Genomic DNA, 18405 nt, shown 5'->3' with positions numbered 1-18405 from the left:
ATTGGAGCACCGGTCTCTTGAGCCATTTAGTCTGCGGCAGAGGACTTGGGTGCTGCTCCCAGCTGCCCACTCAGGTGCCAAACAGGCAAAGCTGCCCTGGCTGCGGTACAGAGTGCCATCAGAAACCAACAGCTGCTGGCCGCCGGCAACCTGTTTAAAGTTGTTTTGTAATGGGGCCATCAGCTGCCAACTCCAGCTGACCACATAAAGATGAGTGAGGGGGAGCAGCTTGGGTGTTTCTAGTGGGATGAAGGGTTTACAGAGTAGTGGCATCAATGTACAGTATTCAGCATGAGCCAGCATGAGCATCTGAACAGGGCTCGACTTGGACTAAAAACAGTGTCAGTACTTTGAACCAGCAGACTAAAGAGCATGCTACTTCCGCTTTTAGTAGAATGATGATCCAGGTGCTTAATATCTTTTAAGATGATCATTTGCAAACACTTTTTTCATCAAAAGAAAGAGGGAAAAAAATAGTAGTAGGAGATATTCTTTATATTCACTCGTCAGATATGCCATAGCGGGGAATTTTATTTTGACTGAGACTTCTTTAAAGACTACATACCAGACAAGGGTTTATTTCTGTCGTATGATTAATTTGCTTGTGTCAGACATCCATGTATATGTGTTTTCTATTGTGAGAAAAAATTGTGATGCAGGTTAGGATTAACACCTGCTCGTGCCAAAATCCTCCTTGTTCCATCACCATCTCCACCAGCAGTGACTGATTCACTGCCAGTCTTTTCCCTCAAATAACTGTGACGATTGGCTGCGGCTTTGGAGTCCATGTTGCTGGTCGGGGGCTGATGGATTCCAGTGAGCACATTTCCATTACACTTTCATCTTTCCACCAGTCCAATTGAATTTTTTTACAACGGCAAAGATTTTGTACAAATAATGGTTTCTGTTGGGCGGCGGCAGCAGCGGTGTTGGTGGTGGAGGGGTGGGCACACTCAGCGAGGCGGAGTATGAAATGTACAGCACAATGAGGACTTAATTGATGCCATTATCATGTGAACAGCACCAAAGCAAAGAATTCACTCAGACTTTGGGTGACATTTCCACATCCACAGACAAAGCTCGTGCTTCGCTGCAGCCTGATTCATGCTGTCAATCTGCCATAACCGCTCAGCCATTACAGGTATTAAGGCTGCGTGCTCTCACAAAGAAACATGTCGCTTTGTGAACCCCGGGAATCAGCTTTTATCATCTGATTAATAGAGAGACGCCCGAACAAGATACATCTGCAGACTGCTGTAATGCTGTGGTTTTTGCATGAGAGATGGACAATTCTTTTCAATTAATGGATGTTTTATTAAAGCCCTTTAATGGGATGTCAAAGATTTTTAACACGTACAGTTGGACAATAGTGAACAGTCCAAGTGATAAGCATCCTTTTGTATGTATGACCATATGATTTCTCAGCTTATTTCAGTGAGAAATTAAGCTTTGCAATAGTATTGTACATAAAATTGCACTAAAGAAAAAGGACAGTATTACTCTTGTGAATGGAGTTATGCTGCTCTGTTGCCCCCCTGTGGAAGCAGCATCAACAACATGCATAGCACACGATGATGAAATGTCTCTTGAGCTTTATTACTTCTATGCACATGAATTTTCAACATGTGTATTTTTATACAGCCTTTATTTGAAGAGATAAAGCACAATTAAACGTGTTTTTTTAACTAAATGATATGACTGCATTGTGATTAAACTAGAACCTTCCCCCACCCACTCTGCCCCCTGCCCAGTTTTTAGCGTTTTTCAAAATGATGCAGTGGGTGGAGTGAGGCCCAGAGCTGTGGGGTTAAGGTACTTTAATCAGGTAATGTCTGATTGATTAATCACATGAATGACCTCCATGATCTTTTTCTTCCTCCAGATATGAAACGTCCCAAGAGCCCCGTCTGGCTGGACAGCAGCCCTCCACCCAAGAGTCAGGAGGTGCAGGAGGAGGAAGAGGAGGGGGGGGAAGAGGAAAGGAAGGTGGGGGCAGGGTACAGGGCCAAACGGGAGCGACGTCAGAGCCCCAGCGGTGCCACTATGTGCCAGGTGTGCAGCATACAGCTCAACTCCGTTGCCCAGGCCCAAATCCACTACAGAGGGAAAACACACCAGCGGAGGCTGCGGCGATTTGCAAAGGCTGTCAGCACAGGTAGGGTCGCACTGGTTTTCCTTTTATCCCAATAATATTTATTTTTGATTACTCGGAACTCAAGTTCAACTTCAATATCAACTTCATCGTCACCAGAGGGCAATTTGTCCGTCAGACAACTAAAACACACACATGAACTTAAAACATAGTAAATAAAAAAAAAAGATTACAAAATGTGTTCAAAATAAACATTGAAATGTCGAGGTCAACATCACTATAAGACACGAGGAGAAGCAGGCCAACAAACACCTGATGCTGGTCGCTGCACGAGCAGAGTCTTTTGAAACAGTGTTTCACCCTGTTCGACAAAAGTAGAACAATCAGCGGACAATCACACTTATTTAGAAGTCAATTTCTTTTTTAAGGCAGATAAAGATTATTAACTGGGATACAATGAGGTCCAGCAGTGCCCACATGAATGAGCCGTTCCCTACATTTGGCTTGTCAAAGCATGAAAACAACGGGTGTAAGTAAAAATGATGGCTCCATTACTTCCGTCCCACTAGGCCATGCCAGTGAGACATCATGCATAACGCCGGAGCCCATAGAGCACCAAAAATGGGCCGGCGCTGCCATTCATGTCATTAACTACACCTGCGCCATTCATCTGATGGCTAGAACAACTTCTGCTGTGAAAAAAGATCTGTTGTCGGTGCCTTTTGTCTCATTAAATCCCGACATGTAGACTCTCACCAACACTGACTGAAAGACTCATAACATGGTATTTGCTGACCACACTACAAACTGTCTAGAAATGACCACGGTTTAATCACCAACAAAAACAGAACATCATGAACTTGTTCTTCAAATTGATATTTACTGATGGGCTGCTGCATCGTGGTTCTGTTCAATATCCACAATATTGTTATTGATTTTTCACTCATCGAAGGTCTGTTGATGGAAAAAGAAACTGCTTCTTCTCTGACTCTTGTGCTTCTTGGCGTCAAGACAGTTTGCTCAATGCGTGTATTGTACAGTATGAGTGATGGTACACATCACAGTGCAGGTATTCTGGGTCCAGCTTTTAATTTTTGCATCACCAGAAGATTTTACAACCAAAACTGAAAACTTTCAAACTGTTATCTGTGCTAATGTGGATAAAGCTCAAGTAAAAAAACACTCAAACTGCCTGTGGTAGCACCCGTATTCATAATCCATTAATAGGTTTTGTACCAAGGGGTATATTCAGAGAGCAAAATTACTTATAGGGAAATGTTGAAGTTGATCTTTATGTAAAAGGACTGAACTTAAGTGGGGGGGGGATGATATTTGAAGGCAGCGTCAGTCTCATCTAACACACTTTATTTTGACTTGCAGTCTCCACTCTCCTGGTCGTGATCTTGTAAATGTTCACACATGCAAACTGTGAGGCGGTGTTATGTATTCCGAATATATTTGCTATTCCAGAACAGGACCCTCGCCCATTTCCAGCTATTTTCTGCACACCTGCCGCGACGAGGGGCCATTAATCACCTTCAGTCTCCACCGGCTGTCACTCTGCCACACTGACTGGCTCTGACCAGCTTGATCAGTCAGCACTCAGGAAGAAGACAGCCAGTAATCAACAACTGGCCGATAAAATGGCACTTTTAATGTTGATTTATGAGGCCGTCGCTCTCTGAAGGCTCGCCACACATATTTGGCTTTTCCAATCTCACGCGGCGCACGGAACTAAGTTAATGCTATATCATTGTTTAATTTCTCCCTTATTTCAACCTCATTTTGTGATCATCAGAATGTTATTGAAATTTTTTTTTCTGTGTCTGATAATGGCCTTTTGCGGATCATCATTCATACTTAAAAGTGTGAGACTTATTATTTTAATGTACGCTTGTCGAAATCTGGGTCAGTGGCCAACTGGCTGACTTTCTGGTGCGGAAACAGACACCTGTGTGAATTTTGACCCTATTCCATCAGGTGAAACGAGGCGGCTGGTGAGTCTATATAGGAAGAGATGTGTTTCTGAAATTACAGTACTCCCTATGAAGTATATTCTTGAGTATAAAGCCTTTTAGGTCTTTTTTCAATTGTGTATACTAGTAGACAGTTGATATACAGACTGATATACAACCTACTTAACTATAGGTTTATTTATTAATCTCTCTGCCAAATGTTAGCAAGCTAAAATAAAACACACAAGAGTGATGTGACTTTATCGATGAGAAGAAGATTTAGGGTCATAAACCAAAAATAAATTGATAATTAAGAATCTGAATAGAGTCATTTTGCACTACTAATTTACATCAGAATAACTGTCTTTTGTCTTTTGAAAATGTAGCATGAAATATTAATATAAATAAAAAGATACGTGTGATTCATAACCCACATTAAACAGGATATTGGAAATAATACTCACATTTACTTGTGCAACAAAAATTCTAAAACAATAAATATTTTAGCAAACCTAAATACCATATATTGTTGAATATTAGTTGCTTGTCAGTTGCAATCATCATTGAACAAATCAAATCTTGCGAAAATAGTATATGTCATATTTCACACAGAAAAAAACAAACAATTCAAAAATAAATAGTAGGGCGACAGATTGCTTTTTTATTTTTATTTTCATTTAGAGCACTAGGCATCTCTTTTGGTAGCTGAAGATCATTTTGTAGAAACAACGTGAATCATCACGGAATTCAGCAGGTAGCAGCAAAATAGATTTTTGGTTAAACCTTTTGCATGAGAAGGAAAATCCCTACATTAAAAACCCGGGAAAATGCCAAGTTTTATTCAGACGTCACAAACGGTGTCTCATGAACAGTTTCCTCATGAAGGCCTTATCCCTGTCGCCTATTTTCACTGTATGAGATGAGAAAAGGAGGACAAGCAAAGTCAATTAAGGTGACTGTTGAAACTTCTCACAGCTGAACTAACATACCCTTTATTTAGCTTCATGCAGTGATTGCTCAAATTAAATTTGGGTGGATCTGACCGGGGGTCTTTTTTGAAACGAGAACGGAGAAAAGCATTTTCCACTTCCTACACTCTGCACTAAGCTTCTGGACCGCTGTGTAGTCGCTGCTTTTCTCGTTTTTTTCAGCGTGATTCAAGGTGCTTCCGTGTGCATTCATAGCGGATTTCATGGTGTGACGTTTAAGGTAAATTTGCACAGTTCAGCTTCAATCGAGGATACTCGCATGTCTGAATAAGCACTGTGGACACTTGAGTCACAATGTTAATCCTGCTAGGTTTGCCCTAGTAACAACTGAACTGAATGCAATGCTCTTATATACTTACCAATGATTTTACCATTAAAGGTAAATGTTATTATCACATACCACCTGACGTGAAGCGGTTGTGGTGTCATTATGAGTGAATATTCACTTTTCTGTGTTTGTGAGTAGTCTAATTTTACATTGAAGGACATTTTGCTGATATTTAAAATGCATGAATTACATTTGGAGTATTGTCATATTGTAGTATTGCTACTTGTGCTTCCTTCATCACTTATCACTAATGTATTGTCCTATCTCATATTATGTCTCAGTGTTTCCCAAATGTCATTGTTTCCATCGTTGACATACATATGTGCCTTGGTATGTTTGCTTCACATCTGCAGTTTGTATCTCCCCGATATGGAGCGACAGTAAAAGGCAATTGTAAGGGATTTGTTGTCCATATTTCTCTCTTTAGACGGCTGTTATTTCCAGGCTAACGTGCCATTTTACGAGGGTGCTTAAACTTGCAGTGCACAGTTAACGCCGCCGTTAAGACCGTAACACGAGAGTCTGCAATCTTACTCTGCAAGATGTGCACTGATATTTATCTTTGGGTGTTTTTAGGTAGGTGCACAGTGAATCCCTCTGCCCAGAGGTGAGTACACTTCGTCATATTACCAGTACACCTCCTGGCTAAAAGTGTAATGTGACTGTACTTCTTTAATATGATTTTTCAAACTTAGACTGTTCAATCCTCCTAAATCTGAGAGGTGACCTACATTTTCTCTGCCGTTTATAATATTGTACCACTGGAAGAGAAAGTGAAGCCCTTTTTTCTCTCCTGGAACAATGCTTCTCCATCGTTAATGGAAAATCTTAAAATATCTCAGATTGAGCATCACTGCAGAATGACGGGGTTAATTCCTTCCTGAAGGTTGAATTGTTTCTCCATAAAAATACATGCAGCTTGAAATACAGCATATTGTGTGACCTGTAAAATGGGACATTTATCAGCTGGAGCTTGGTGGAGGCTTGGCCTCATTTCACACACTGTAGCAGAGGCTGCTGAGAAAAAGCAGCAAATTTTAAGATGTCACTTGATGTGTCATCAAGGAAACAGTCCGACTGCCCGCAGGAAAGAGAGTAAGCTGGTGACGGAGATGCAGAGAGTGGGAAAAAAAGGGGTTGATGGTGGCTCGTTCGCCATTTCTGAATTTTTATTACTCGGTCGCTGGCTGGGCACCAAAATCTGACTAGTATCCTTAAAGCAGACACCTGTTTTTACAGTATTTCCAATGGCTGTGTCGTCTAAACAGGTCACATTATTACCCAGGGAGCTGTACCTGGATTTTGGACCCAAATAAAACAAGTAAAGGGTTCCTTCTTAGTATTCGACATGGCAATGCATCGAGGTTGTTTGTTGGAACATGAGTCATTGTCCTGCATGTGAAGCAACAAGAGTCACATGGCCTGAACAGCCGGTGAATATATTTAAATCCTTGAAAATTTGCTCAAATGAATGCTGGATTTATCTTGATAGTGAAAGTGCCATTGGATGTTTTGAGTGAGATTAAGGATAAATCAGTATGTAGTTACATTTATTCAGTAGCTATTATACCTAAGCATAGCTATGTAGGAAGTGGAGAAAAAGGTTTTGAATGGGGCAAAGAGGAATTTACGTAAGGAGCTTGGCTTGTCATGTACTGTACACAGTCTGTAGCGGTAAACAGATGTATGCACGGCTCATGTTCAGTAGGTCCACAGTCAGACGACCGTTGTGCTCGAGGCCATCTCCCTGCTTTTTGGTCTGCATGCAGCAGCCTGAAATCAAGTGTAAAACTGTCAGGGTTTGTCAGTGTTGTGCTTCCACACCACACTTATTCAAGTGGACAAGGAGTCGGCAAGGAGCACACAGGGCAGACACAAGCTGTGTGCCTGCGTGCGTGCGCGTGTGCCGAGAACACTTGTATGACATTTAAGGCCAGTTTTCAGCATAGAGACTGCGAGAATAGTTGTGTTTATTTTCAGGTGATTATAGTGACTGTGGAATGAATAAAAATGCACTGAAGTCCTGTCCTCCCCAGACATGGTGCAATGCAAGCCTCTGCGCTGCCTCTACAAATGTCTAGCAATGTGCATCTGGAGAGAGTTGAGTTTTCAGACGCAGTTAAAATCTTCCTCTTCAAAAACGAAGAAAGCACAGAGCCTTCAATTTCGAGGCATATATGTATAGTGTAAATGTAAAATGACCTGGAAGCTGTAAGAAGCTGTATAGAAACATAAACCCTTTAAAATGTGTAATACTTATATGCTTTATGGACCATTTGATGGTCACTTGTGATTATTTATGTAATAAATTGTAAGCAGCATGTGATTACTTGGTCACAAAGCACTTTTAATTCTGTCGAGCATTTTAGTTTCATACTCGTGAGTTGACCACAAACAAAGTGAGAGTGAAGTCTCTAAAAACATGCAACAAAGGTCCCCAGCCAGACTCAAACCAGGGACGTTATTGGTGGTCCGCACCTTAACCCCTCGGCTTCAAGAGCACACTGTGTAGTTATGTCTTCCTATTCTGCAAAGTAACTATTAAAGGTGCCCTGTGGGGGTTTCTACATCACATGTATCCTTAATGTGGCCTGATAAAGCCTAATAAATGTGATAAAATCCTCCTTATAAGATATTTAAAAAATGAAGTTTAAGCCAGTTTTAGCAGCTCGCAGTCTTGTTCTTCCCCATCTTTGTTGGTGTTTTGTGGCGTTTCTTGCCGCCACCTGTTGATCAGTGGAATAGTGTGAAACCGTTGGCAGGAATATGTATCACGTCACCTGCGGACTCACACAAAAAAACTTCTCTATTGGTCAAACCCACCACAGCAATTTTATTTTAACATATCAGCTAGAAATTCGGTGGAATATTCTCATCAGATCTTTTCCCAGTGGTGATGCCAAGACCGTTTGCTGTGCAAATTGTATTGCAACTCGAGCCTTTCAAGGTTAATATGTTGTACAGAGCTGTGAAAGGCTTCATTCATCTATAAAATGGCCTGTTTGGATTGTGGCGGAGCATGACGGGGCAACACCAATCGCAGTATCCAACTCTGCTCTGCAGCATGAACAGAGCAATCATCGAAAGATTAGTCAGGAAAATGAGCAGAGTATGAGGTGAACAATAATCTCTTCCATCTGCTCATTAAAATAAACTCTGTTCAACGCTTTTGGTTGCTTAATCTCAAATAGTTTTAATCAGCACTGAGCGGGGAAAAAGCTGCACTAACAATAAGGCAAGTTCCCATTTTAGATTTCTCTGAGCCCTTAAATTATGGACGACAGCTATATGTTAAATATGACTCTGCATAACAAATATAATATATTTTCATGGCCGGGTGTTATTTGTTAAGTGTATACTATGATACATGGCAAATATGGATCAATCTTGGTAGAAGAAAAAACCTTATGCTGTAGGAATGAGAATTTACTATCCTTACATATTAGTCGCAATCAGGTTGCTTTTGTCACTTTTGATAATAAAAAGTATTTGCCTATAACAAGTAGGCTAACTGAGATTGTGGCAACAAATGGAATTAGGGATAACTATTAAAATAAAATACACCTAAATCATAAATAATGTTTTTTTGGAGATTCATGCAGATACGTGTCTTTTTCTATGAAGTTATCTGGATTTAAAATATTAAATGTAACGTCTGAAATAAGAAATAACTCATTTCCTTTATGAATGAAATACTTATTTTTAATGAGCAATGAAACTCCTCCTGTTTCAGTTCCACTCACATTTTGCTGCTCCAGCCTCGGTGTGGTATGACCAGAAGTGTATGATGACTAATGTTGGCAAAAATCTGAGCCATTATCTGTCAGCTGTTTGCCGACTTTATGACTCTAATCTAAATCCCCGTCTCCATTCACTTACTACTAAATTGTTTTTCCCAATTATGTTGTGGTGGCAACATAAATGCTGGCTGGTATATTTAGTTATGGAATTTATGAAGTGCTACATTTGTGAACAGCAGCGGAGTCGCCAAGATGATGATGGGGTGGATGGTGTGGGTGTTTAAAGGGCTCGGCTGTAACACCAGAACCGGCGTCCACGGACCAATCTGTGGTTCTGTTTATGAAACAAAAGCCCTTTGGCATTTTGAACAATGTAAGTAAAGAAGTTGTGTTTCAAGTCACTGAACATTTACTGTGTTAATCCAGACCATGAACTTTCCCTAAATTTAACCAAGCTCTTAAACATAACCATAAAAACGTCCGGTAACACTGGAGTCACTTCATGTGGATGTTGAATTGCAAGATAGAATGTGTTTTAAATGTTTTTCTCTGAATATTATTTTCAGTAATTTATTTGTAAGATTAATATGTTCTCATTATATTCATAGAAACCATTTACATTAGTTCACTCTAATTCCCTCACTAAATGTTCAGGCCTAATATTCAAGATTGCACATAAAATGTCCAGCCATTTGGCCTACACATATTTAACATAAACAAACTAATAAATATAATGTGATGCATATTTTTCAGTCTAACATTAATGCAACAAGACTGACATTTTTGTGATAGTAATAATCTCAAAGATAACCAGAAAATAACCAGATTACAAATGTGTAAGAACCAGGTTTATGTCTTCAATATTGTGTCCATTTGTCTAAAATATTTGAGTTTTTTTATTTGTTTACGATTAATCTGTGTAATCCAAATGGATGGACATTTTATCTGCAATTAAAATACATTATTTGAATTCAAATATGCTTGTGGGTGTGGCCTCAGTTGTCATTGAGCAGGGGCAGGTCACTTTAAATACTCAGATCTTTCTTTTCCCTTTTCTGGCGCTGAATCCCAAAATACAACATTATAGCCACTTCAGCCCCTCATGTGATCTATCAGATATTAAAAGAACACAAAACACTGAGCCACTGCTGTTTTGATTTTAATGGCGATTAAATCTGTCACACTGAAGTGGTGGCGAGTCGAATAATGACTTTGTGCTGCACAATAGACTTGGGTTCTTTTTTTTTTTTACTGAAAGCGTTCACTCGACCTAACCTAAGACATGAGTGTAGAATTACTTGTTCCTCATCAAACTGGACCTTGCATTGTTTATCAAAAACACTGAAACTGCAGCACGAATCACAACGATATCTAACCTCAGCATATCGGGCGTTCATCATTCTGATGCGGATTGAAAGCTTTTCAATGTTGTGCCCGTGATGTTGATAACTCGTTTTAGGCAGAACTGTAAGCAGAATGGAAAAGGACTGATAAACGATGCCTATTGTTATCATGACAGGAAGGAAATTACATTTGAGTGACCTTTAGGGAGCATGCAGGTGTGAACCCTCAATGGAAAATAGTGCTGGGAAGAAGATGAAGAAGATGAAGAAGGGGGAGATGTGGGATGTTCATGGTGTTAATAGCCAGTCCTTTGCCAGCTCTCTCTCTCTGCTCTTCACCCGCTTTCTCTCACACTGGCGCTTTCACTCTATCGCTCTCACTCTCTCTCTCTCTCTCGTACATACTCCACAGAAGAATACACACACTTGCTCTTCAGACACTCGCAGCCTCTATTCCGTCCCCGCGCTTCCTTTTCTCTCTCTCCTCCGTCTCATGAAGGGCGGCGTGATCAGCGGAGCATGGGGCTTTTAATTGAAGCGCACGCGTGTCATTCTTAAGCTGTGGCAGTTTCGGAATCGTAGCCAGCATGTGTGTCATTGACTGAGAAAAAGACGGCCGCTTCACCTCAGAGTTAGAGAGTCAGAGAGGAGGGAAGACGGGGACAGTTGAGGGATTAATGTGCGAGGCTGCACTTTGTTGGGTTTTGTTGAACTACTTCAATGGGAGATAAGCTGGCGGGGGAAGACTAAGTCCAGCACAGAAGGAAGCTGCAAGCCGAGGAATCACAAAACACGTGGAAAATGCTCTTAGGTAAGACTTGTTTACTCTTACAGTGCTACATATGTAAGTTCCTCTTCTGTTTGCGAATGCAACAATAGCTTCGCAAGCAACTGCTGTTTCATCAGGATCCATCTGCCTAGATGCATGCGAGTACTCCCGAGTCAGTGTGCGCTGTATGTACGACTCCAGCTCAAGGGCAGACTCAGTCTCCTGCGTGTGCCATCTGCCCTCTTTCAGGTCGTCTGTATCCAAAATGAGTCCCCGGCCTGTTTGTTTTTCTAATTGACCCCTTTTGACGGAGCCCAGTGTGGAGTTCATACCAACACACACACACACACACCGTCCCGTCCCGTCCATCCCAGATGTGTCGAGACATTTTTTGAGCCACTCTAGAACAGCACTGATATCATTGTGTAGATTGCTGGCAATTATGTCTTCGCCTCCCGAGGGAAATATGCCCAGATTAGCTCGCATAATTGGAGCCTGTTAAAGATAAAGGCAGTGTGGGGATTTTTAGTCATTTGGGGGTGGGGGTCGACTAAAGGGAACAAAATGCTGATTGCATTTAGGGTTTTTGAACTTAAAATCACCTTAGTTTTTCCCAAGTTTAGCTCTTTTATCAAACCAGCGCACTAACATTGGTAGCACATGTAGAAAATGTATCAATCTCAAGGGTGACTTCTAGGTGGATGCAAATTAAAGAGCTTAATATGGATATATGTAGAATTAAAACGACAGTTTATTTGCCGGACGGAGATGGATCACCTTCTCTTAAATTTGAGCTTTTCCTGCTTTATAATCTCTGTTGTTTATATTTATAAAAGGAGGGAATTTAAATATCTCGCCACAGACATGTTCGTGGGTTTTGACAGTGAAGTAGACATTGATGATTACTCATACATGTCATATCTCATCTCAGATGTTTAACCTAAATCACAGGTTTAAAATACTGTATGTGGTATACATATGCATTTTGTGATATACTGTGATACACACACACACACACACACACACACACACAATGACACAGTGCAGTGTGAGCATGGGTAGAAATACTAAGAAGTGTCTGTGCGGCAGCTCTGGATGCTTTCTTCTTTAAATGGCAGATTAGCGAGATCAAAGGGAAACAGTTGGAGAGGAGATAACTGTGGAGTTTTGCCTGATGGCCATGCTGCAGCTGTCCTCACCCCTCCACCCCTCGTCGAGAGCTCTGTGTGGAAGCCGCAGTGACGGACTGTATACACTATTTCACTCTCTGTTCGGCATCATATGTAAGAGATGTGACAGTGAGAAATTCCTAGAATAAAAAAAATCATCATTCTTAGCCGTGAGATTGATGTATTTGTCTCTGTTAACAAAAGACAAGAAGAAATGTAAGAGGCAGTAGAAAATGGAGGCAGGCAATAAATAGCATAAAACCATCATAATAGATCACGACAAGAGAACAATAGTGTAATATACACAGTGGGGGCGCTGCTTCGATGTATCATACCATATGCAGCACAGTCAGTGATGCAAAATAGCAGTCACCTACAGTACGACATGGTGACTGGTTTTGGTAATTACGTGATTCCGAGGTACACTGAACAATTGCCCCTTAGTTGGAAATTAACTGTGTTCGCTGGTGTGAGACGTCTGAAATATGACTGCCGTCAGTTGGCTCAAGTCTGGCTGGGGAATCTTTGTAAAAATATTTGTGTATAGATCTTTTATAAAATCATGTCATCCCAAATTGCTCTACAGTGTGAGATGTATAGAGACCAGAACTAATATGACAAAAAAATAACATTAGGATTAAGATTTGGGGAGGGGGAATATAAACAACAACAAAAAAACAATATATTCAATGGGACAGAAAGTTAAAATGATGAAAAATATTTAAAAACACAAATTCATTCATTCTGATGTTGCAGTCTTCTCAAGCTTTGGGGCACATTGTCTCCTTTAGTTTTGAATTAAGTTTTCACTCAACCCCGCTTTCCCTCCTGCATGTTTTTTTTTTGCTCTCTACTGTTATCTTAAAAAAAGAAGGTAATGGGCTGTTATAAAATGAATATAATAACACTTAGTGTGACTGTTTTCTTTGCCTATTAAAGCAAGCGAAACAAAATCTGCGGTGAGCTTAAATCCTGTTTGTGCTTGTGCAAAGCTCCACTGGGCTTTGTCATAAACATAAAATCCGAAAATGCAATTTACCACCCACTCACACAGAAATTATTTACTATATACCGGTTAAAAAAATCTGGGAATAGCTTTAGATTGCAACAAATGATAGTTGTCTGATCAGCCTAAAAATAACCTGCTGCAGGTTGGATATTACCTCAATGACTGCTATTGAAGTGCAGATGTGTCTTTGGTTGTGCTTTGTGCATCTCCTTTTGGAGAAATTCTTTTTTACTATCCAAAGTGGTATAATGCTTTTATTAACATACAAGTAAAATATTAACAACAGACCTCTTCACACATTGATTCCAGTTGGACATTTTTTTGTGTCATGTTAGCCAGTTAATTGGCAACGTTTTAAAAGCAAAATCCTTTATAACCATGCAGTGATCACCTAATGTAACTTTACTTTAACGTTGTAAAATGTCTGTGTGACAAACAACAAAACAAGCATTCGGGGCAAAACAGGTTTCAAAAGATAAGCCTTTCTATGCAGAGATGAAGTCACTTTACTTTTAATCTAAATCATTTACAAGGAATATATGATTTTAGTGCTGTGATACATATAGTAGCTATGAGATATTTAGTTGTGTTCTGTGGTGGAGAGAGATAATCCATGTTTTCTTGTTATGTAATGGAAATGTTATTCAAAATGGTTCAGGAGCCAGAAGTTCACGAGTCAGTTTAAATGGGACCATTAATTTTCCTGTCGGGGCTATATTCGCTATCCACCAGCGTTAATGAGTCATTATTCTAATCAAAGGCTAATGAATATGGCAGAGTATGGTTTTAATTGCAATACTGATAGTGCAGATTATCTTGGAGAACAAATTTAATTAGTCTGCTGTACTTTGACTCAGTGCCGTGTGTCGGTGAGAGCGTTTTAATTTATTTGTGCCATCAGTGCAGAGTCAAGTTACAAATACATTACGACATGCGCCAGCTTGATTCCACAACTTTATTTCTTGTTTTACTTATTGGAGTGAATGCACCAGCTTGCGTGTAAGTGCTCGCCGAGCACTTTGTCAGGAACACCACACTACTGCTGGAAGGAGTCATTGGAAGATGGTAAGTTGTGGCCATGATGAAACCGCAACCAGTCATTTTCCTCTGACCTCTCTCATCCACGAAGTGTTTCTGTTCAATATTGATTTTGTTTTTCACACCGTTCTGAGTAAAACTGACTAAACCCTAGAGACTACTGTGCATTGAGATCTCAAACCAGCCCGACAGACACCTACGATCATGTCAGAGTCACTGAGATCACGTTTTTCTCCATTCTGAAGTTTGATATGCACATTAACTGAAGCTCCATGTATGACTTCATGCAAATATCATACATCATTTAGATTATTTTAGATTTTTATGACATAATGCAAACAAAACGCAATCTTACAAATTCCGTATTTAACAGTATTCAACGACTTCTACACATCAATATTCCCCCGTTGCCATAAGAAAAATCTGCCTGGCAGATGTTTCAATACTAGTAACTCTGGCTAATGTAAGGGTAAAATGTGGGTCACTAATTGATAAAAGAACAACATCTTTGAATGAGTAATGATTAATTACACTTAAATGTGTCCACCACCCAACCATTACACCCGCACCTCTCATTCTCCACCTTAGATGTCAAACTTTGTAGTTAGGGTCTTGTAAGGGCAACTTTTCTTGAACTCAAACTTGCACATGGAGCGCGTCTATGCTGCATAAATGTGGCAGTTTATCTTAATTTTGTGTTTGAGTGTGTTTTTCCAATTTTTTGGCTATAGTGCAGAGGAGTCTTGCATAAAACAGTTGCCCTCTTTTACCGCAGCCCTGCTAACAGAGACCGACAGCCCCAATCAGTCACTCTGAAATGTTGACAGTGTGAGTTTGATTAGCCTGACTGGTAATGACTGTGGGACACACACACACACACAAGGATGTGCACTGTATTACGATCATTCTCTGAATGCTACCAAACCCTGCAAAATACTCTGTACCAAAACCCTAACCTTAATCTAAACCAAGTTTTTGCCCTAAAATTAAATGTTAATGTAGACCACACTTTTATCCCCCGAAGGCAGGAAAGATTAACAATAATGTCCCTGCAATGTCATTATTACAAGTATGCACACGCACAGTTTTCTTCCCTGGTGATTAATCCTAATCAATGGAGGCTATGTGATGTTGTTGTACATCTAAATCACCATGGTCACCTTGCTTTCAATCTTAACAATTACTGTAAGTGCAGCATAAGTTGCAGTATTGTTGCTTTAGGGTTGAGATGTGAATGTTGAGACATAAGTTTAACTGGCATTAATTCTCTTTGCAATTATGAATCACCATGTCGGTAGAGTTGGATTTATCATAATGACAAAATGAAAATCGTGTAGAAAAATTTGACTTTTTGTCCGACTGGGATCCCTACAGTTAATAGTTATGTGGTGCGCATCTCAACCATAATTGAGTTTTAAAAAAGCTGTTAAAAGTTGAGGATTCATGCAATGATCATATCGTCTTCTGACTTCAAACTTCTGGCTGTGCAAGTCTAGAGTGACTCACATACTGCATCAAAAATGAGGGAAACATTTTTCCAACATTTTATCCTAGGAATGGAGCTGCATGCCAAGACCTACCACACAAAGTCATTTTAATGATTTAGACACATGCCATGGATTTCTGTGATATTCTGGATTTGCCAGGAGTTCATGCAGCTTCAGGATATCTGGTGTCCAGGGATCTGCCGCAGTCCACCATCAGACAATTCCCACCGGGAGACCCTGATCCCAGGGGTGTGTAGAAGCCTTGTGGATACTTGGAGGGGACATTAAAGGGTTCTTAATGCACCAGAGAACACATCACCTGCTGTGGGGCTTGTATTTATATTTTCAAATAATAACCTTTGGAATAAAGGCCTGGAGAAACAAATTACAGAGAAGCAATGTGATGGAGTTGCAGAGTAGATCCAGTGCGTAGCAATATTTTCCTGACTATCAGGAAAACACTGGGGAAAAAATGAGGACAGGCCAAATCTATTGTTTTTTTTTACTTGACTCCTGGATCCCAGAGCTGAATCCACAAGATGAGCCTGAACAGCATGGAGTTAGAGACAGGGTGGAGGCCAAACTTAAGTCTTCACAATCATTCTCATCTTCTCAAGGTGCAAGGTGGGGTGCTGCTTTTGTGTCAACAGCCATCAGACTGTATCATGCTACCTGCGCAAACGGCTTAAGCCTCCACAGGAGAATATCAGGCCCTGATGTTGATCAGTCTTTTCGCTGGTCCAACATTTTGGACGAGAAGAAGACCATTTCTACAGCTGCTGGTCGGATTACCATGAGTGTATGAATGTTCACTGTATCCTCATCATTTTTATGTTTTCTTAACCACAACTTGGTCAAGAATTTCACCTTGGACACTTTGCTCCATGACAACGTATCTTTGATACAAAAAGACTACAATTCCTTGACATTTTCTACAGATATTCATGGTCCACATTAATGTGGTCCACAAAATCAAATGCTCTCCATTAGGATTAATGGAATAAAATCTGTGTTTATGATTAGGTTAATAAAAAATGAAGCATCTAAAATTTAAGCTGAGTGCTGGTGTGTGTTTTCATGCAGCCTGTGGCCTTTTCCTTAACTTTTTTACCAACATGATGTTTTACCAACATGATGTTATTAGAAGATTAGAAAGTGTAAAATCACAGAAAATATGTGAGATGTTACGCCGTCTTTTGAATTCCAGGAGACGTGACAACACGCATGCGCAAGCGGTGGACCAATGAACGAGCGCAGACTTTGCTATTTCTTAAACAAACAGGCTGAACTGTGAGGCTCTTTAACATGCTCTTTCTGACCTCTTTGATGGATCTATGGACGCTGGCTGCTCCTCTGTTGTGTAGCCCCCATACACATCCTTCGAGGTGCACCAGCAAGCCGATATCCTGCAATTCTCATCTCTGATGCCACTAATGTACGATCCTTCAACCTCAGCCAGGCAGGCCGCCAGCCTCACTGCAGCTCAGAGACGGAGCATTGAAACAGAAAGCGGCTAATTACTAAGTTCATGAGGCGAATAAAGCTGCAGACAGACTTCAAATATCAATGAATATGTGCCGCAAATCTGCTGACTGCCATTCGGCAGGTCTGATTGGACTCTGTGCTTATCTCAATCCAAGCAGATGGTGGCAGTTTATTTTAAGTGGGCTTGGTGCTGGCGTGTAGAAAGCTGTGGAAGGGCAGAGGGTTGGTATAGGAAACACCACACAACAAACACTGTCGTGTCTGAGCAGCTTTGTGCTCATTTCCCTGCTGATCGGCTTTATCGCTCTGTGTTTGTTCGTCCTTTTATACGGACACCGTGCAAAAGATTCTGAATCCCCCCAAACCACCATCACGTGCACTAAATTGGATTTTTTTATGTTTACCTGTTTTCAAAAGGCAAAAACTTCTTGACATATTCCAGATAATTGATCATATAGTGGGATTGATCAAATGATGGTTCACCAGAACATACCAAGATTATGACGTTCCTAATGGACCAGAAGTTCTTGAATGTACTGTATTTCGGTGTCTGTATTAACATTAGACTAAATAGGATACATTGTAGAAACTCTGTGGCCATGAAATCTAAAGGTCAGGTTAATGGGACAGCATTGGATTTGATATCTCATTGACTGTTTTGTCCCACTGGCGTTGAAGAAAAGTCAACGCGATGAATTCTGAATTTCCTGATTATTATTTTGTTGTTGTTTAATGGTCCTGTGTTGACATTAAACCTGATGCTCATTTTCTTTGCAGAGTACGTACACTCTCCTGTGATTTTCTTTTAAAATTTGGGCTTTTTTTTGGGACCAAAGAACACTAGTCCTGGATTTCACACATTGAACAAATTCAATAGACGTTTATATACCCTGGGGTGAAAAATGTTGAAAGTAGGACAGATTACCATGGGGAGCCTGATCTGGGCTGGATGGTTCCCTGCAGGTAGAAATTGTCACAAAGCCGCCGGCTCTGCCAGCTGC

The 18405-nt window shown here is 40.4% G+C and overlaps 1 protein-coding gene across 2 annotated transcripts in view; it reads left to right on the top strand.

The window, feature by feature from the left end:
- The window catches only part of LOC118287120 (zinc finger protein 385C-like), a 51957-nt gene that overhangs the window by 16898 nt on the left and 16654 nt on the right, over positions 1–18405 (top strand). Inside the window, exon 2 of one of the 2 annotated variants that reach the window (XM_035611936.2) lies at positions 1883–2155. In XM_035611936.2, the coding sequence (XP_035467829.2) occupies positions 1883–2155 (273 nt within the window). Of the gene's footprint in view, positions 1–1882; positions 2156–10876; positions 11259–18405 lie in introns of those variants that run through there. The other variant, XM_035611937.2, reaches the window with a different exon arrangement.

This window comes from Scophthalmus maximus, chromosome 16, assembly GCF_022379125.1.
Source record: "Scophthalmus maximus strain ysfricsl-2021 chromosome 16, ASM2237912v1, whole genome shotgun sequence".
Lineage (NCBI taxonomy): Eukaryota > Metazoa > Chordata > Actinopteri > Pleuronectiformes > Scophthalmidae > Scophthalmus > Scophthalmus maximus.
The sequence above is the reverse complement of the archived record's forward strand: the minus strand, read 5'-3'. Positions and strand labels throughout refer to the sequence as shown.